The sequence below is a fragment of the Lithobates pipiens genome, unplaced genomic scaffold, assembly GCF_037356315.1.
Source record: "Lithobates pipiens isolate NorthernLeopardFrog02 unplaced genomic scaffold, aLitPip1_a1.2 Scaffold_18, whole genome shotgun sequence".
Lineage (NCBI taxonomy): Eukaryota > Metazoa > Chordata > Amphibia > Anura > Ranidae > Lithobates > Lithobates pipiens.
The window spans coordinates 644,981,324-645,001,677 of record NW_027507758.1 but is presented as its reverse complement, the minus strand read 5'-3'; the positions used below and the strand labels follow the sequence as shown (position 1 = coordinate 645,001,677).

Genomic DNA, 20,354 nt, shown 5'->3' with positions numbered 1-20,354 from the left:
AAAGGGGCCAAAATGTCTCCCCCCCGAGCAGTAATATATTTCTATCCCCCTTGGTGGGAGTGGAGATGACCCGTCTATAAGGATATACAGTACATTCACACACAGCACAAGGCCGTGTTCACACTGTGAGCTGTTTCTGAAATTCCTCTGAGCTCCACAAGGTGGTGATCATCTCACTTCTACCAAGACAGGGAGTCTCTATGGAAGACAGGAAGTGATGTCAGGTACGGACAGGAAGTTCCGGGTGAGAGGTGAGTCAGGAGGAAGTAGAGAGACGACATTGCTGGAAGACGTAGCAGAGGAGGTAATAAGATATTATTTTCTATTTACACCCAGTAACCCCCCCGTCATGTCCGTCCTCTTTCTCCATAGTCACTGTGATGTCTTTTATCTCCAGCAGATGATGATACACACATATATAGTGTGGAGACCTAGATTAACCCCTTCAGGGGGATCAGTTGATGATGAATATATCTTCCTTCCAAATCTGGCCATACATGGTTCAGTTTTATCGTTCATCCAGCGGAATGAGAGGAAAAAACTGAAGTGATTCCCCCATCCACACATTGGAGGGGGATGGGGGAATCCTCCCCGCTGCACTATTGTATTCTGACAATGGGGGGCGCTCCTCCGCTCTCAGAATACACAGATCAGTGATGAAGCTATTGGCTGCAGCTGCTGATGGTGTGACTTTTATCCAGCAGTGACCACACATGGATGGAAATGTGACCGATCCCTGCTGAACCAGCTGAATTTCCATGTCTCTATGGTCACCATAAGTGACTTCCTCCCCTCCCCCTCATCTCCTTCATTATGTAAGTCATGCTGAGATCATCTCCCATTGGCTGAGCAATATTCTCATTTGTCTCTGAGCTCCTTCTTGCTATTCCTCGTCCTGCCTGTTGTTTCCTTGGATTGATTTTCTGTGTAGTGACCCCGGCTTCATCTCTTGGATGCGCTCGTCTGTTGCTTGTCCTGACCTTTATCCTGATTCCTGGATCTCCTCCTCATCTCACACCCAACATAGAGAATGGAATTTGTGATCCAGTAGGCCACATTTATTTTTTTATTTTTTTGATAAAAATTTTTTATTATTCAGATTAACTTCGAGTGACAAGCAGTCGATAAACATAGACAGTAGGAGTAGAAGCAGTACATAGAACATATACATGGTTCGTATCAAACAACAATATGCCTAAAAACCATACAAGCATAACGGTGTGTATAGGAGCGAGAGCACGGTTTACCACTGAGCACGTAACATAACAACATAAAGTCATCACAAAATTATATCTAATACTCATCACGTATTACCAACAAGTCAGGGGGGTTTCTCCCTAGTTGCCCTATTGGGTATCTTCAGTACGCCCAAAGAGTTAGTAATATCCCTTTTGAGATACCATTCTGTGTATCGGAACGGCTGCATAGTCGTGTGTATGTCCTCTTTAGAAAAAACATGCTCCATAAATTTGCGCCATCTCGAAAAGAAACGTGTGGTGGATTTAAAGCTTAGCAGGATGGTATCCAAGCGTTCGAGATAAAAAAGAGATTCCAGGGCTTTTTTCACAGCCTGTAATGAGGGCGGTGAAGTTTTGATCCATTGTGTTAGGATAGTTCTTCGTGCGACCAGAAGACATAAATGAACCCATTGAGGTATATCCGTAGAGCTATCCACCAGGCGAGGTTCAGCAGATGGGGTACAACCGAATAAGCATAAGAGGCGGTCCCTGGGTAGGTCAAGGTTAGCCACATCTCGAATAAATCGCAACACTGAGTTCCAAAAAGTCGTAATATGTGGGCATTCCCACAAGCGATGGAGAAGCGTGGGACGTAGTGTTGAACACCATGTACAACTTTCCTGGTTGGGATCAGTGCGGTTAGTACGGAAGGGGTAGTAAGCCCTGTGTAGAATCTTGAATTGGGTTTCTCTCCATGTTTCGGAGATCGTAACATGTCTAACTCTAGTGTACCCATCTAGTAGCTTCCCGGAGAGATCCATATAATCGAAGATGTCTGCCCACTTTCGAAATGGTTGTAGATGGTATTTGGCGGATTGATAGTCAATAAGAGAGATATAAATGGAAGAAATAGAGTAGTCCCCATTTTGCAATATCGTATCTATAAAGGATTTCTGAAACTGATTCGTTACGTGTCTATGTCTGTCACCCAAATAACTAAGGAGCTGGCGGTAGTAGAAGAAATGGGTTAACGGTAAGGAAAACTCCCGCGCCAGCACCTGGAAAGGCTTAGGTTTACCTGAACCATGCAAGTAAACATCATATACCTTAGTGAGACCTTTCGCAGCCCAATAGGCAAATACACTATGCATTGTGGACGGAGGGAACATTGGATTTGACTGGATAGGCAAATAGCGGGAAATATCGGACGGTAGCCCCAACAGTTTGCGTGTCTCCCTCCAAGCTATCACTGTGTCTCTAATCAATAGATTAGATCGGAGGTGGTTAGGTAACTTGTTTGGGTTCGAATGGAGGATAGCTGAGAGGGCAAACGGCGAAACTGCTGCGGTTTCTAATGAATGATTCGAATACCTGGACTTTCCTAATAGCCAGTCGAGACCCTGTCTAAGTAGACATGCTAGGTTATAAAACCGTATATTGGGCAGGCTCACTCCTCCCTCTATCTTCGGGAGGCACAGTTTATTCAAAGCAATCCTCGGCTTCTTCCCGGCCCATAAAAATTTCGTTAATGCAGAATGGATCAACCTGATATCCGAGTGCTTAACTAAGAGAGGAATAGTTTGCATTGGGTATAGTAATCTAGCAAATGAAACCATTTTAAAGAGATGACATCTCCCGAAAAGCGAGAGAGGAAGAGCCGCCCAAGCCTCTAGCTCCTTTACAACTTTCGATACTACCGGAGGAAAATTAAGTGAGTAAATGGTTGAGGGCGTCCGGCCAATACGTATGCCTAGATAGGTAATATAGTGGTTCGCTATTGCCAAGGAGGAGTTAGAGGCCCAAGCAGTGGCCAAGTTAGGTCGAAGGGACAAAATTTCACTTTTATCAAAATTAATACGTAGCCCAGAGTAGGACCTAAACGTTTGGACTATGTCTGTAAGGCGCCCAAAGTCTCCCGCCGGATCCGTGGAAAATAGTAAAATATAGTCCGCAAAAAAGGCAGAGCAGAGCGTGTGATCTCCCAGCGTTATCCCACTAATCCCGTTAGTCGAGTTAATCAATCTAGATAACGGCTCGATGGCTAGATTGAACAATAAGGGGGACAGAGGGCAGCCCTGTCTCGTCCCTTTTGTCAGGGGGATTGTGTCCGATACGAAGTCAGGTGTCACTAAACGCGCCGTCGGAGATTCGTACATATGGCGTAGGAAGTTCAGGATCGGTCCAGAGAATGCTAATTTTTCCAGCACTTGAAAAAGCCAAGACAAACTAATATTGTCGAAGGCCTTTTCGGCATCCAATGACATTATGGCTACATCCTGGTCGGGGCGTAATTTGGCATATTCTAAAACAGTCAACACTTTACGAATATTTAATGTAGCCGAGCGCCCTTTAACAAACCCCGATTGGGCTGGGTGCAGAAGGGATGGGAGTAGCGACGCAAGACGAGTTGCAACGATTTTAGATAGAATTTTCACATCCACGTTTATCAACGATATTGGTCGATACGACCCTGGGAGAGTAGGATCCCTATCTTTTTTACTAATAAGCCGTATGTACGCCTGAGTTCCCGTAGGGAGATATGGGCCACCCTCCCACATTGCCCTAAAGACGGTTTGTAAAGTAGCCGGAATGAAGTCCTTGGTCAGTTTATAAAATTCAGCAGTGAGGCCGTCTGGGCCCGGAGCTTTAGACGATGCCAACGACTTAATCGTAACCTGAATGTCCTCAATCGAAATGGGTTCGTTAAGGGCATCTAGAGCCTCAGTGGTGAGCTCAGGTAAGTGCAATTGATTCAGAAGGGTCGCCGCTCCCTCCTGATCTACCGGATCCGTAGAGTATAGTTGGGTGTAATATTCCATAAGAATTTTGCTAATTTCATCGGGGGAGGTGTGTAATAAGCCCGTAGTATCTTTCATGGACATAATACGCGTAGGTTTTTTAGTTCTGGCGCACATCCTGGCGAGCAGTTTACCTGCCTTGTTACCGAATTTGTGGAAGTAGAGAGTGGAGTATGACGCTTTAGCCGATTCCTGTTGTTCCGCCCAGAGATCAAACTCCCTCTTGGCTGTCGTCCATGTTCTAATATTAACAGGCGTACGGTTGGATATTAGTCGTTCATGCGCTAACCGAAGAGTCTCGCCGTAATATATTGCCTTTTGGCGTTGCGTTTGAATTTGGTAGTGTACGATATAATCTTACCACGCAGAAATGCTTTACCAGCCTCCCAGAATAGATTCGGGTTAGAAAGGTGTTCCAGATTATTAGAGGTATATTCCGTCCATGCCGATTCCAGCACAGAGTGAAAATCCTCGTTGTTCGCTAAGTATGAGGGGAATCGCCACATAGGTGGCAGGGTTCCCGCACGTGTATCTAGCAAGTTAAGAGCTATTGGGCTATGGTCCGAAATCCTAGGGTCGTGTATTTCAGGGTCTCGAGTCAGTTGGAAAAGCGCTTGGGAGACAAATAGATAATCTATACGGGAAAACGAGTCATGAGGAGGGGAATAAAATGTAAAGTCACTGCCTGTCGGGTGAGCTATCCTCCACGGGTCCATCAGTCGTAGCTGTTCGATCGTTCTAGCCAAAAGCGTCGGTGGGGAGATAGGTTTGTCTCAAGCCGACCCTCCCGCAGCGGGCCTGCCCGAACGATCGAGGGTAGGTGACATTACCGCATTAAATTATACTCCCAAAATGTGCAAAGCCTCCGGTACCATCGACGTCCAGGTAGTCAAGTCCCGAAAAAAGGTAGAGTCAGGTGAATTAGGGGCATAGACATTGGTAATTGCAATATCCGAATGGGCTAATTTGAGGGAAATTGTGACCATGCGGCCTTGCTGATCTAGTTGTACATTTTTAACAGCATAGTTCAGCTTTTTATGTAATAAGATCGCTACCCCTGCCTTACGACCATCAGAAGAAGACCCAAAAACCTCTCCCACCCACAATCTACGGAGACGCTGCACATCATCTGCCGAGAGGTGTGTCTCCTGTAACAGAGCCACATCCACTCGCAGCCTCTTCAAGTGTCTAAGGATCATCATCCGCTTACACGGAGAGCGAAGCCCCTTAACATTCCATGACACGATTTTCAAGTGATTCCCCTCGATTGACGAAGCCATAATCGAAATGATTCAGAACTCAACATTAAGAAACAGGGGGGAAACCTTCCCCATAGTCTCGATCCATCAAAGAGGGGGACTCTCGAAGACCGTGTCGCTCCTAGGTTTACAGGCATATAACACTCATGCAAACAAGTAATAAAGAACATCATGCATCAAAAGGCATAGCGTGAAAGAAATAAAAAACAAACTATTAACCAGAAGGTATCAAAACAATCTACCATGAACTTCCCTTTTTTCCACATCCAGCCATATGCGGAAACCGACCCTCCCGCCCCCCCCCTGATGGCCAAATATTGTCCAGTAAGGATCGAGAGCTGGGTCTAACACCCCGTGCGGGGGACGGTGTAGGTGTCGATATGGGGATAGCCCAGGCTGATGGCGACAAAGGTTCCAAGTTCCTTGCGTAGTACAGTTTCAAATATTGAGTGCAAGTCAGTGTCGGATAACACCAAAGTAGCGGGCCAAGGAAAGTATCCGCCTCTAGGACGTGGCGGTCCAGCTCGAAAGAGTAGGCTACAACAGCAGTAGTAAGTAGGGTAGGTGCAGCTAAACAGAACATATTCGACCTCGTTATAGTCGTATCGACCCAGCAGGGGCCCTGAGCCACAAGACCATATGACTGCTATCCTGATGTGGACTACAGGAGTGTGGGCAAATAAAGAGGGAGAAGAGTAAGATTATACTTATCAGGTCATGTCTGTCGTTAGTACGATCAGCAGTAATTCGACTACATCGTTTCTCAAGCGTCCGACTTCAGCGGCCTCGATTGCCCTCACGATTCGACAGCTGGGTGAGGCGGGTGCGTTTATACGGCGGCTTGCTAGGGCTGGAGCGCGGTCTGCGATCTTCCGACGAAGAGTGACGGCGGGATGGAGAGCCGGTCGAGGCATCTGTGTGATCCATTTCCGTGGCAGCGTGGGCCAAGTATCGTGTTGCTTCGTCCGGTGATGTAAAAGTTAGTCGTTCCCCCGAAGGGGCTTCCATTCGTAAAACAGCAGGGTAGGCCAGGGAAAACTTCACTTGTTGTTGGTGCAGCGTGGTACACACCGGAGCGAATGCTTTCCTACGTTTCATAACCTCTACCGAATAGTCCGCAAACAGTAGTAGTTTCGCTCCATCGACGACCAAGTTGCGGTTGCGCCGAAAAGCTTGTAGAATCGCTGCCTTGTCAGCATAATTAAGATACCTCACCATGACGTGTCTAGGCTTAGTACGGGTTTCCTCATACTGACCAATGCGGTGTGCGCGTTCGACAACACAGGGTATGCGAAGACCCAACTGCTCCAATATGACTTTAGCACATATGTCAGCGAGGTGATTCGTAGTAACAGCTTCCGGAAGACCAATGATTCGTAAATTGTTTCTCCTGGAGCGATTCTCGAGGTCATCGATCTTATCCCACAGGTCTCTTGTCTCCGCCGAGAGACAGGCAATCGTCGCCGATTGGGCAGTAGTGTCATCTTCCAGGAAAGATATCCTATCTTCCGTCTGGGTAATTCATTGTGCCTGAGCTTGTAATTCTATATGGAGCTGTTCCAGACCCTTGTGTACGGCCGCATCCACCGTGGCTGTCAGAGTAGGGCCTAGGAGGGCAACAACTTCTTGGGCTATGCCCGCTGGTCGTTGATTTTCCTGCATCGCTACCGTTATCTACGGTCCGATCTGGTCCGCTGGCATTGCGGTCGCCATCTTGGCCGTGTCGAAGGCCGCGTCTTCTGCAGGGGATGGCGTTGTCAGGACAGCCCGAGCATATGACCGCTCCACAAAGCGGTCCATGAGTCCCCCTGTAAGTGCGGTGGAATTTGGGGATCACCCCCGGAGCTTTAGCAGGTTTGCAGGCAGCGAAGTAGAGGGGATCGGCGGGAGCTGTGTCCGCTCACAGCCTGCTCATGTGGCGCCGGAACCGGAAGTGAGGAGGCCACATTTTACGAGACTCCCGGACCCCAAGAATCATAGTGAACACTAAACTGTCCAGATTAAATATTTTCCCACTGGGGACCATAGTGCTTAACCACTTCAGCCCTGGAAGGATTTACCCCCTTAATGACCAGGCCATTTTTTGCGATTCGGCATCGCGTCACTTTAACTGACAATTGCGCGGTCGTGCGACGTTGTACCCAAACAAAATTGACAACCTCTTTTCCCCACAAATAGAACTTTCTTTTGGTGGTATTTGATCACCTCTGCACCTTTCTTTTTCACGAAGAGTGACAATTTTGAAAAAAACAAAAACAAATTTTCTTTACTTTTTTGCTATAATACATATCCCCAAAAAATATAAAAAACAAATGTATTCCTCAGTTTAGGCCGATATGTATTCTTCTAAATATTTTTGGTAAAAAAAAATTTGCAACAGGCGTATATTGATTGGTTTGCGCGAAAGTTAACGCATCTACAAAATAGGGGATCGATTTTGGGACCTTTTACTACTAATGGCGGTGATCTGTGATTTTTAACGAGACTGCAACATTGCGGTGGACAAATCTGACCACAAATTACACTTTTTGGGGAGCAGTGACATTATCACATTGATCAAAGCTATAAAAATGTACTGATCAGTGTAAAAAACGACACTGGCAGGGAAGGGGTTAACACCAGGAGGTGATCAATTAATATAAAGCGCCTTGAGGCGATTCAGTTTGCTTTGTGCGCTATACAAATCATTCATTCATATAAAGTGTATAATAACAATCTAAAGTGCAACAATTATAACAAATAAAAATGATAATAAAATAACCACCACACACATTTTACACAGTTCTTTTCTTATACGGGCGGTACAGTGGTGTAGTGGGTAGCGCTCTCGCCTAGCAGTAAAAGTTGCTGTAGTGTCGCTGGTTCGAATCCCAACCTCGACACTACCTGCCGGCAGTTTACATGTTCTCCCTGTGCTGGCGTGGGTTTCCTCCCACACTCCAAAGACATGTTGGTAGACAGGTGCATCGTCAATACATTTGTTTCGTATTAAAATGAATTTGTAATTCGTGTCTGAAATTCAATTCGGATTGGTACGAAATACAAATTTTTCATTTAACGAATGTTCGTCATGATGAATTTATCATTATGAGGGGCTCCCACCATTCCTGTGCTGTGCTGACTTCCTGGGTTTTTTAACTTCATCAAAACTAATAATTCGTATTTCGGATCCTCCCGAATGTACACATTTAAATTTTTTTCTATTCGTAGAAAACTAATCGCACATGTCTACATGTTGTTAGGTAATGAGATGCTGTCTTTAAAATTAATCAAACCTCAAATTTGGTTGGGCTTTTTAAGGCAATGTAAAAAATGTACTAGTTGTATATAAAAAATATATTTTATTATAAATACAAAAATAAGAAAACATTACTGTTATATATACAAAGAAAGTCCATAATATGACAATGTTGCGTTGGCATACAGTAAAGCATAAAACAATACCACATGCAAAAGTTTATGCGACAAAGCGAGCGGCTATTTCTCCTACGCGTTTCGAAAAAGTATATGTAAATAGTTTCTTCTTCAGGGAAGCCACTTTCTGTGAACACATAACACACAATAAATATATCGAAAATACATTTACAAAATAACATAATAACATTCAACCTCAACACTTGACTACTCACATGTTTGTTTTTAACATCAAAAGGACATTTCTCTTTCTTGGCACCGCCCAAAACAAAAAAGACGGACCAAAGAGGAAAAATAATAATAATGATGATGATCTGCTGAATTGTCACCGCACTACAAAGCCCAGGAGTCTGGGAGACTCAACAATAGATGGGAACAAAATAGCTTCTTTAGTACATGTCCAATGGCTCATCAAGTGAGAAAACCCACGTTATATGAGCCCTCGATAATCAGGAGGACCTAAGGCAGAGAAAAAAAACAAGGAATATTTTAATTTTTACTCCCATCTTATCACTTTTCTTTAAAGAGAGAGATCACTCAATTATTGCTTACCGCAGTATTAGAGTCCAACATTCGTAAACCAAGTTCCTTAGTTTTCCTGCCAATACAATCAAATCCTGAAAATCCTAAGGACATGTGAAAGATTCCCACCTGTTCGAGCTTCTGGCGTTTTCCTTAAATAGCCCAGGTCTGATTGATTGGCGCCAAAGAGTCCTCCAATCAAAATGATAACTCCTCCTAACTACTAATAAACTCCCTTAATAGGAGGTCTTACTTGAAAACTATTCCAATCACAAGGCACCCTCATTGCCCAAACAACAGCGTCATCACTGTTGTTGTGTACACATCCGGTGCGCCAACCACAACCGGAACCCGAGATAGCGCCAACCAGAACCGGAAGTAGCGCCATCCTCAACCGGAACCGGAAGTGGTGCTCATCCAAGACCTCCGGACGTGACGACATCTCCGCAACCGGAAATGACGATGTCACACATCAGACGGCTTAGACGGATGCCACAAGAAAACCAAATGAGGAGATGGCGGCGTCGTCACCAAGGAGACGGCACCGCTTATCTCCCCTACATAGATAGAACAATACCTGAAAGGGCAAAGAAGAGAGAATAGACCATCCATCGCTTGGTAAATTACGATCTTTTTTAAACTCATTTTGTTCCATTGAAAATGATTACCACATTTAAAGAGACCCTTCCTCAATCAAGTTGTTTTAAAGGGCATATGGATATTTAATCCAAGAAGGGTGGCAAATTTAATCACAAACCAATCCCTAATGTATTTATCAGGTGTGATATGCCACCCAAGGCAAGAACTAAAACCACCGACACAGGAAAAAATTGGATAAGTCTGAGACAACCACATAAGGGGCCGACTAAGAACGAATCCAAAGCCAATACAACAACTCCCAATCAGGAATTTATGGGGAAAAGAAAAAAAACACCCATAACCTCTCCTCTATGGAGTAATGTAAATGGGCACACCTGTGCCGGGAGTGTGGTGACAGCAGATCCTATCTATAAGAATTATGCCCTGTTACACCCATGTGTTAGCAGTGTCAAATGTTGTTCACAAAGAATGGGTACAAATATATTTCATATGGAAAACCCATTGTAATAAAATGCAAATAAATAAAATAGAATAACCTTAAAAAAAAAAAGGGGGGGGAAACATGAAAAGGAAACTCAATTACCTCTACATCTCTACACCAATTCATTAGTCAGTTTTTCCCGAAACATAGCCATCCAGAAATGGCCTAAAACTTTCTGTTTCATTAAGGCCTGGGGGGGTTGTAGCTTCTAAAGACCTACTCCAGCGCATTTCGCGCTACAAGAGTATTTTGTTCCAATCCCCTCCTCTAAGTGGTATATGTACTCGATCCACAACAGTGAAATTCACAGCAGGCATCCTGTAGGCATGAGCTTTTGCTACATGTCTACCCAGTGGAAGATATAAATTGCAGATCCTCATACTAGACAGATGTTTACTTATACGTTGGGCAAATTCTTGTTTGGTCTTCCAATATAGAAAGCACCACACTCACATTGAAAAAGATAGACTACACCTCTCGTTTTGCAATTAGCAAAATGTTTTAACCGAAAATTCTCACCATTCGGTAACTTAAAAGTTGTACGTTGCCTTATGAATTCAGAAACATCAGGACCCACATGGGTAGGTCCCCCAGGTTTTGCATGGATCTAAACATTGACTTCCTTTGTACTCACTTTGTGTCAATGAGTCTCCAATGGAGCCGGCCTTCCGAAAAGTAATTTGAGGTTTTGGGGTGATAACGGTAGACAAAACTGGGTCCTCCGTTAACACCGACCAATATTTAGTGAGAATTTTTTTTTATTTTTTCATGTTCATTCGAGAACCGTAATATTAATCTAGTTTTATTGTCAGCCTTATTCGATTTCTTTTTTCCAAACAACAACACTTGTCTATCTTGGCTCTTAACACGGTTAAAAGCCTTTTTCAGACCAGTTTTAGTATAGCCTCTTGATTGTAATCTCCTACTCAGTTCATCTGCCTCCTCCTGGAAAGCTACTTCAGTTGTACAATTTTGTTTTATTCGTAACAGTTGACTGTATGAATTCATTATTTTCTAATCTAACCAAAGTACTTGAAAAAAAGTCAGCCCTACACTGGCATATACAGTCCTTAGAACGATACATCCAAGAAAACATTAATCCGATTGGTTTGAGAATTCAGATATTCCCCATTCTCAGCCATATTTCTAATGAGCTGAAGAAGAATTGAGAATCTTACTTGAATGATTGCTCAAAAAATCTGATGATTTTATTACAAAAAGAGTATAAACAGCAATTTCTGGTTGCGGAGATGTCGTCACGTCTGGAGGTCTTGGATGAGCACCACTTCCCGGTTTCGGTTGAGGATGGCGCTACTTCTGGTTCCGGTTGTGGTTGGCGCTATCTCGGGTTCCGGTTGTGGTTGGCGCACCGGATGTTTTGAGGTTTGACTAATTTTATCTACTATTCAGGGATGATGGCAATTACATGCCATAGCATATGAGTCTAACAATATTCTTTATTAGATGCTGTCTAAATTGGTCCTAGTGTATGAATGTGGGTTAGGGACCTTAGACTGTAAGCTCCTTGAGGGTAGGGACCGATGTGAATGTACAATGTATATGTAAAGTTCTGTGTAAATTGATGGCGCTATATAAGTACCTTAAGTAATAATAATAAATAATAGTGCAGCGCAGTATAACCTATATATCATTGTTTGAAACACCAATAAATAAAATGGAAATAACTAAATGCAATATTCCCTACAGTGTATTCTTATATACGTAATTAAAAGCACAGTGCAAGCAGTCCATATATCTAAGATTTCATGTGTTATATAACATCAGTGTTGATAGAGAACTCGTTTATATCAAACAGTGTGTGAGACCATCCCCCGCCGTGCTCATCCTTCCTCACTGGGACCAGTATCATGTGCACACCACCACCAGACACATTTAGTGTGTGAGACCATCCCCCGCTGCAGGGCTGCCTTTTTGCATGGGCACGCTATTCAGTTGCCCGGGGGCCCCACCTGTCCAATGACTCCAGCCAGGGCCGGGCTGGCCTACCGGGATACTGAGAAATTTCCCAGTAGGCCATCTGCCTTGGGGCCGCTTTGAGTTGCTGCTACAGCGCACCGCTCTTTCCATCTCTCCTCCTCCTCCTGTGTTTTACGGAGCTGGCTGGGTCTGTGTTCGGCGGCCGTGCTGTAACAAGGTCCCACCTCCCTAGACCGACTTGTGTAATAGTAGATTGAATCAATGTTCCGCCTATCACACGAGCTGGTCTAGGGGGGCTGGACCTTGTTACAGCACGGCCACCAAACACAGACCCAGCCAGCTCTGTGATAAACAGGAGGAGATGCCCGCTGTGTGTGTGTGTTACCAGGCAATGGTGAGTCTGTATTAATTGGCACAGTGATGCTGCATTCATGGGCACAGTGAGGCTGCAATGGTGGGTACAGTGAGGCTGCAATGGTGGGTACAGTGAGGCTGCATTCATGGGTACAGTGAGGCTGTAATGATGGGCACAGTGAGGCTGCAATGGTGGGTACAGTGAGGCTGCATTCATGGATACAGTGATGCTGCAATGGTGGGCACAGTGAGGCTGCAATGGTGGGCACAGTGAGGCTGCAATGGTAGGCACAGTGAGGCTGAAATGGTGGGCACAGTGAGGCTGAAATGGTGGGCACAGTGAGGCTGCAATGGTGGGTACAGTGAGGCTACAATGGTGGGCACAGTGAGGCTGCATTCAATTCAAATAATGGTCACTCTTTTGCTCCTTCACGATCTCTCTCATCCACGCCCAAAACAGCCGATCCTCCTACGCTCTCCCCACTGGGTGCTTGTGCTGATAACTTCACATAGATTTCTTTCAGGAAACTCTTTCCTTCTCTCTCCACCTACAGCTCAGCTCAGATTCTCTCAAATCCGTTATTGACATGCAATCACAAACATAGACTCCATAGTGCTCTCTGCTTGTTACTTTATGAATACAGCCCCAAAACAGGCACACTTACAAGATCAAAGATTTAAAACAGCATATGTCTTAACTATGTTCCCTCAGCGTGTTCTAACTGTAGGGGGGGTGGGCTACCAGTGACATGACAGAAATCACTTTTCCTGATCACTGGATGCAATATATCGCTGACATGTCACTAGGCAGAACGGGGAATGCCTTCTTTACATTCTGCCTGTGTACAAGGCAATCGCGGGTCACTGGCAGAGATTAATCCACCCGACCCGCGGACACGCTCCCACAGCGTGCAGGAACGGTGATTTGATCAGGAGAGCCACTCTGCCGCCGTATAACTGTGGTGGTCGGTCGGTCGCCAACTAGTTAAATGCATACTGCGCTTCATATTACCTCCTGATATCCTCATCCCATTATTGTACAACCAATACAGATAATTCTGTTATCAATGTTATCTGTCTACAGGGAAACCTTCATAGATGACGGCACCAATGAGGATGGAGGAGGACCGGAGTCACATGACTGAGAAGATACTAAACCTCACCCTGGAGATCATCTACCTGCTGACCGGAGAGGTGAGGAGGATTCTGGGAGGTCACATGACATCACTCTTATCTCTATTAATAAAACACAGACCTGACCGGAGAGGTGAGGAGGATTCTGGGATTCTAACATGATATTCCTATTGGTTCCTCAATACAGAGATTTCCTCTTGTGAAGTCAGGTGATCATATGACCATCACAGTGCCTCCATGTGACTCCCTAAAACCTGAGAGACACAACCTGGAGAAGATTCTAGAAGTCACCAAGAAGATGATGGAGCTGCTGACAGGAGAGGTGAGGAGGATTCTGGGAATTGTGGGACATTATCCAGTAACAGACAAGGGATGTGTCTGGATGGTGACTGTATCATTGTGTGTGTCAGGTTCCTATAAGGTGTCAGGATGTCACTGTCTATTTCTCCATGGAGGAGTGGGAGTATTTAGAAGGACACAAGGATCTCTACAAGGACGTCATGATGGACAATCAGCCGCCCCTCACATCACCGGGTAAGAGGAGACTTTATTGTAAAGGAGAGAGCAGTACGGAGGCTCCACCTAGATCCCCCATCATCTGATAAACACATAGAAACAATGTATTCAGTCAGTGTGTGTGTTTCCTACAGATGGATCCAGTAATGGGAACCCACCAGAGAGATGTCCCCGTCCTCTGTATTCCCGGGATTCCACACAGGAAGATCACACCATCCCCCACCATCATCAGGTAGATGAGGAACAATCACTGATAGTATCATTAGGATCTGTACATTATCTGCATTGTTACCATTGATGTCATTTTTATTATATATTCAGAGTGGAAACCTGAGAGATTCTAAAGAAGAGATAAAAGAGGAGGATGATGAGGATGGGGTGATGGAGGAGTTTCTAAAAGAACACAAAGATCTGTACCAGGACACCATGGTGGAGTCATCCAGCTACAGGAACCCACCAGAGAGATGTCCCCGTCCTCTGTATTCCCGGGATTCCACACAGGAAGGTCGCACCATCCCCCACTGTTATAAGGTTGGTGGGACGGAGCTTATAAAACACAGACTCATGCAGATAATGTGTGGATTTTCTATGTGATGTCACAATAATAAATCTTCTATCTTACAGATGATATTCTCTCTCATTTTCTTGGTTTAGAGTGGAGATCCAATGGATATAGAATTTGAGGTGAAATCAGAAGAAGAAGAGAGGTATGTGAGGGATGATCAGCAGTCTATGGAGGAGGATGGAATAACGGGGACATTTATAGAGGAGGACACTCCTACAGAGATCAGCACAGGTGGGTCATTAACACTCAATACATTCCTCCACCCATACTGCTCACTGATTGGTCCAGAGTAGGGCGGGGGCTGGGTGATATCAGCCTGTAATCCCCTGGTCACTTTCCTGAGCTGTGTTCCCCGTCCTGTATTCCTGGATTTCTCTCCGATAATCTTCCTTCTCTGTGCTGCCGACACAATTTATGTCTCTAGACTGGATTTATGGAGATTCTGGGGATCAGCTGGCAGCAAAATGTTCATTTTCCCCATAGATGTTACTAGATCTAGGCACCTGGGGTATGTGATTTGGGTCTTCTGCCCCATACCCGGGTATGACAAGATCTCTGACAGAACAATCCCCCCAGGATTACTTGTTGTGTTGTCTGCTGGCTGTGCCGGGTGGAGGGATATGTCTGTATAGTCTCAGACCCAAGTCACTGAGTGCAGTCTCGGGAGATGGGAGGCAGCGGTGTGGGACCTCTGCAACTTGTCTCATGTAATCATTTCATCTTCCACTGATTACTGAATACCAATATTATGAGTCCTGACCCTTACACTGTATACTTTATATTCTACATTACATACTCCTGACCCCTGCACTATATACTCTATGTTGTACATTACATCATTCTGATACTATATAGTCCTATCTGTTGTATCTTATACAATATGTTGTACATTACATAGTCCTGACTTCTGCTCTCTCCCCTCCCCCCACTGCTATATATACACATAATATGTATTCTCTTTTGTTACACCCATTTCCTACCAGCTGGACATTTTATATCGGATGATGTGATTGGAGCACAGACTTTTACATGGTGATAATAATGTGATAACATCCTCAGACTTTGGAACCTTAAACAGAAAGTGATAATGAGGGAGGAGTCAATAATCCAATGATGGGGGTCTTCAGGATCAGTCCAGTCTTCATCTTGGTTGTTCTCCCCCCATCCTCACTCTCTGACCTCTGGTGGGGCTCAGCCCCGCTGTTATTCATGACTAAATCATGGTCTAAATAAGGAAGTGCAGGACTTCTTGTGTTGGGAAGATGGCAATGAGTGATAGAGGGGGAGGGGACACTCGTCCTATAATCCCCTCATCACTGTCACTCCTATAAAAGACAGTTCTCGTTGTTTCCTCCCTCTCTGACTAAGGTCTATGAATAAAGAAATGATCTGGTAGGAGATCAGAGGACCCATTTACTAGTTACCTTGAGGGGGGAATTGTAAGATCCTCAGAGACAAAGCTGCCTGATGTGGGCGGAGTCCTGGTTTAGGGGAACCAATCAGCTGATGTCTAGTAATAATCTTTGTATTTCTATTTTAGTACATGGACGGGAGATGAGGAAAACCTCAGAGGATTGTCTCACTTTGTCTCCAGACTGTAAAGTAGAAGATGAGGACATCACACAATATAGTCCAGGAGAAAACCCGACTACCTCAAATGTCCATCCGGCACCACACAGTGTAGATGGACCATCGTATTCCTCTTATCCTGAGGAACCTCAGACTGTGCGGGACGGGGTTGTCCTTCCAACAGAGAAGAGCTTTTTCTGTACTGAGTGCGGGAAGTGTTTCAGTTCTAAATCCAATCTTATTGTGCATAAAAGATCTCACACAGCAGAGAAGCCGTATTCCTGTCCTGAGTGTGGGAAGTGTTTTAGTTCTAAATCCAATCTTATTGTGCATATAAGATCTCACACAGGGGAGAAGCCGCATTCCTGTCATGAGTGCGGGAAATGTTTTTCACAAAAGTCCCATCTTTCCACACATCAGAGATCTCACATGGGAGAGAAGCCGTATTCCTGTCCTGAGTGTGGGAAATGTTTTTCACAAAAGGCCAGTCTTTCCAAACATCAGAGATCTCACAGGGGGGAAAAGCCGTATTCCTGTCCTGAGTGTGGGAAATGTTTTTCAGAGAAGTCCAATCTTTACAAACATCAGAGATCTCACACAGGGGAGAAGCCGTATTCCTGTCCTGAGTGTGGGAAATGTTTTTCACAGAAGTACAATCTTTCCACACATCAGAGATTTCACACGGGGGAGAAGCCGTATTCCTGTCCTGAGTGCGGGAAATGTTTTTCACATAAGTCCCATCTTTACACACATCAGAGATCTCACACGGGGGAATAGCCGCATTCCTGTCCTGAGTGCGGGAAATGTTTTTCATGGAAGTCCTATCTTCACACACATCAGAGATCTCACACGGGGGATAAGCTGTATTCCTGTCCTGAGTGTGGGAAATGTTTTTTACAGAAGTCCGATCTTTCCAAACATCAGAGATCTCACACAGGGGAGAAGCCGTATTCCTGTCCTGAGTGAAGGAATTGTTCCTCACTGAAGTCCTGTCTTCCTGTGCATCAGGGATCCCACACAACCCTTGAGGTGTATTAGTGTCTTGAGTGTGGGAAATGTCTTCTATATGAATGTTGCTGGACATCACAGCTCTCATGTGGGGAAGAAGCACCCCCTGATATACACCTCAGATATACTCCATGGCTGATCTTCATCATGGAAGAAACAGTTCCAGGGGTGTGGAGATTTTTTGAAAAAATGAATTGTCCGAGGGATTAAATTGGATCCCAATCTCCTAGTCTCTTATGACAATCTCCTTTTTCCTCATCTACCAGAGAGCTCAGCAGAGGTGTGGGAGTTCATTGAAAACTACAAGCCGACATCGGCAAAGGACAGAACTCTGTGAATGAATGGCGCGGCTGCGCTCTTTTCATAAAGTGACAGCCGGTACAGGGAACTTCTCCCAACACTGCTGTCACACAGAGGACTCGGATCGCTGAGCCGCTGCAGGAACATGTAACATCTTCCCGAAGGGGAACTTTTTCTTTAACCCTTTCACTGCCAGAGACGGTTTTGTGTGTTTTTTTTGCCCACATGTTTAACCCCTTCAATACCGGACACTTTCACCTCCTTCCTGCCCACACCAATTGACAGCTGTCAGCGTTGTCACACTTTGAATGACAATTACTCAGTCATGCACCACTGTACCAAAATTTCATTTTTATATTTTTCCCCACAAATAGAGCTTTGGTCGTATTTGATCACCACTGGGGGGGGGGGTTATTTATTGTGCTACAAATAAAAAAAAACTGAAAATTTTGAAAAATAAAGTTTTTCTTTGTTTCTGTTATAACATTTTGTAAATAAGTAAGTTTTCTCCTTCACTGATGGGCACTGATGAGGAGGTACTGACAGGCATTACTTATGGGCACTGATTGGCATCACTGATGGGCACTGATGAGGAGGTACTGACAGGCATTATTTATGGGCACTGATTGGCATCACTGATGGGCACTGATGAGGAGGTACTGACAGGCATTACTTATGGGCACTGATTGGCATCACTGATGGGCACTAATGAGGAGGTATTGACAGGCATTACTTATGGGCACTGATTGGCATCACTGGTGGTCATCCCTGACTATCATAGAAACTACAAAGCAGCGCTCCATGGGTTAAATCCAGAAAGTCCATGTGAAATCCATGAGGTGAATAAAAAGAATAGTTTATTGCACGGTGGATTGGAAAAACAAAGAATGCCGGGAACTGTGAGATCTTCAGATGTCACAATAAACAGTCATGCAGATATCTTATCAGATTGGTATTGTTAAAAAAAACATTAAAAGCAAACGATACCACTGGAGACATCCGGGTGGAGAAGGGTTAATGCCATCCAAGGACTTGCTGGTCAGACATGGTAAGGGGCGCCTTACGCTATGTGGAGATGGATGAAAAGCCCGGTGAAGAGAATGGCAGTCCGCTGCCTGAAACCTTATGATGGAACTTTCCCTGCGTCCAGGAAGAATGGGACGGCGGAGTGCAGGGGAACGCTGTGCCCACCATTGTGAGGACCTGAGATGGTGGCCCGAGGAAACCAAACTGGGCTGTGAGCGGTGGGGTATGACAGCTGCCGTGGGGTGGAAAAATCCGGGATAGCCGAAGGAACCTGGAGCACTGAATGACGTCACCCCCACACCGGAAACCAGGAAGTATGTGATGCACAGTGGAGCGCAAGCTGCTGGGTTCCCATGACTACATGTCTCAAACGCCTGTGCTTTTTCCAAGTCATGGAAGAAAAGGCAACAGCAGTATTTAAGCCCGATGTGAGGGGTGGGGAGGGGCGGGAGTATCTAGCTCAAGTATAGCCAATAACCCATCTCAACCCTATCATTAATGAAAGAAAGAGAGCGCGTGTGGAATCCATATTACACTCATGGAAATACATTCATCGTAAAATTCATAGAGCCTCTCAAAAACAATGTTATAAAAATATATAAAATACAGTATATATCTGTGTATATACTGATAAAATCCATAATAATAAATAATGTTGAAACCATGAATAAATAACAAAAAGATAATAAATAATGAAAAATGATATATATTGATGATGTCTGGCTCATTTGGAGTGGGGTCCAGGCGTGTTCTCTTCCTTTGTAGCCCATTACAATACCAATGAATTAGGGTTGTCTTTCACACATGTATTAGACCCCACTGAACTAGTCTTCCTAGATTTGGTTCTGTCTCACGACAAACAAGATATCGTCTCCAGAAATCACACCAAACCTACAAGTGCCAACTCCTACCTTCATTCTGACAGTTGTCATCACTCCACCCGGCAGATGAACATCCCCAATGGGCAGTTTCATAGATTGAGGAGGAAGTATTCCAGGTTGGTAGACTATACTACACAAGACAAGCGCATGCAGAGAAAATTTGAAGAGAAGAACTACCCCAGAGATCTGGTCCAGGATGCTTTTGTTTCTCATATGGAGATGCCACCAAAACCCAAAGACACTACTGATAGACAACCAGATAATACAGCTAGATTTGTGTCCACTTTCAACTCTAAATATAGGACTATTTCAAAGATCATCAATAAACATTACAAAATATTATTGCTCTTAATCATAAATATTTTTGCTCCAAGCAAGTTACAAAGTTCCAATAAAAGACCTCTGTTTGACATTAATGCCTATTTTGATACTAGGACGGGCATTTTTCAATGTCGCAAAAGAGGTTGCCTCACCTGCCAGTTTATCACTCATGGTCGCCCTGAGATTGCCACCAATAAGGGTACCACTTTCCAGATTAGTCAGTTTATTACTTGCTCAATGGATTTTGTTACTTACTGTATATCCTGTGGTGCCCTTGTAACCTCTTGTATGTAGGCCGTACGATACGTACCTTGTGTACGAGGGTTGGAGAGCACCGGAGGTTTATTACAAAGGGGATTTCACAAACACAGCGTCCCACGCCATTTTCTCCAGATACATAACAAATATATAAAATATATAAAATATAATCCATTCCTAAAGGTACACTTACTGACAGCGAGAGGTTTTCCTTCCTGTGCAGGAGGGAAAA

At 44.6% G+C, this 20,354-nt stretch overlaps 1 protein-coding gene across 1 annotated transcript; it reads left to right on the top strand.

The window, feature by feature from the left end:
• Nucleotides 1–234: 234 nt before the first annotated feature.
• On the top strand, nucleotides 235–19,953 carry LOC143990010 (uncharacterized). The gene is made up of 7 exons (XM_077490249.1): nucleotides 235–304; nucleotides 13,629–13,738; nucleotides 13,866–14,099; nucleotides 14,307–14,426; nucleotides 14,516–14,725; nucleotides 14,849–14,990; nucleotides 16,300–19,953. The coding sequence occupies exons 2-7, from the start codon at nucleotides 13,643–13,645 to the stop codon at nucleotides 17,103–17,105; spliced, it is 1,608 nt and encodes a 535-aa protein (XP_077346375.1). The 5' UTR covers nucleotides 235–304; nucleotides 13,629–13,642; the 3' UTR covers nucleotides 17,106–19,953.
• Nucleotides 19,954–20,354: the final 401 nt, after the last annotated feature.

Coding starts and splice junctions, on each gene's coding strand:
- LOC143990010 (XM_077490249.1), top strand. CDS start 13,643: ATGACGGCACCAATGAGGATGGAGGAGGACCGGAGTCACATGACTGAG. Junction 14,100..14,306: donor GTGTGTCAGGTTCCTATAAG/GTGTCAGGATGT, acceptor CAATGTATTCAG/TCAGTGTGTGTGTTTCCTAC. Junction 14,726..14,848: donor CCATCCCCCACTGTTATAAG/GTTGGTGGGACG, acceptor TTCTTGGTTTAG/AGTGGAGATCCAATGGATAT.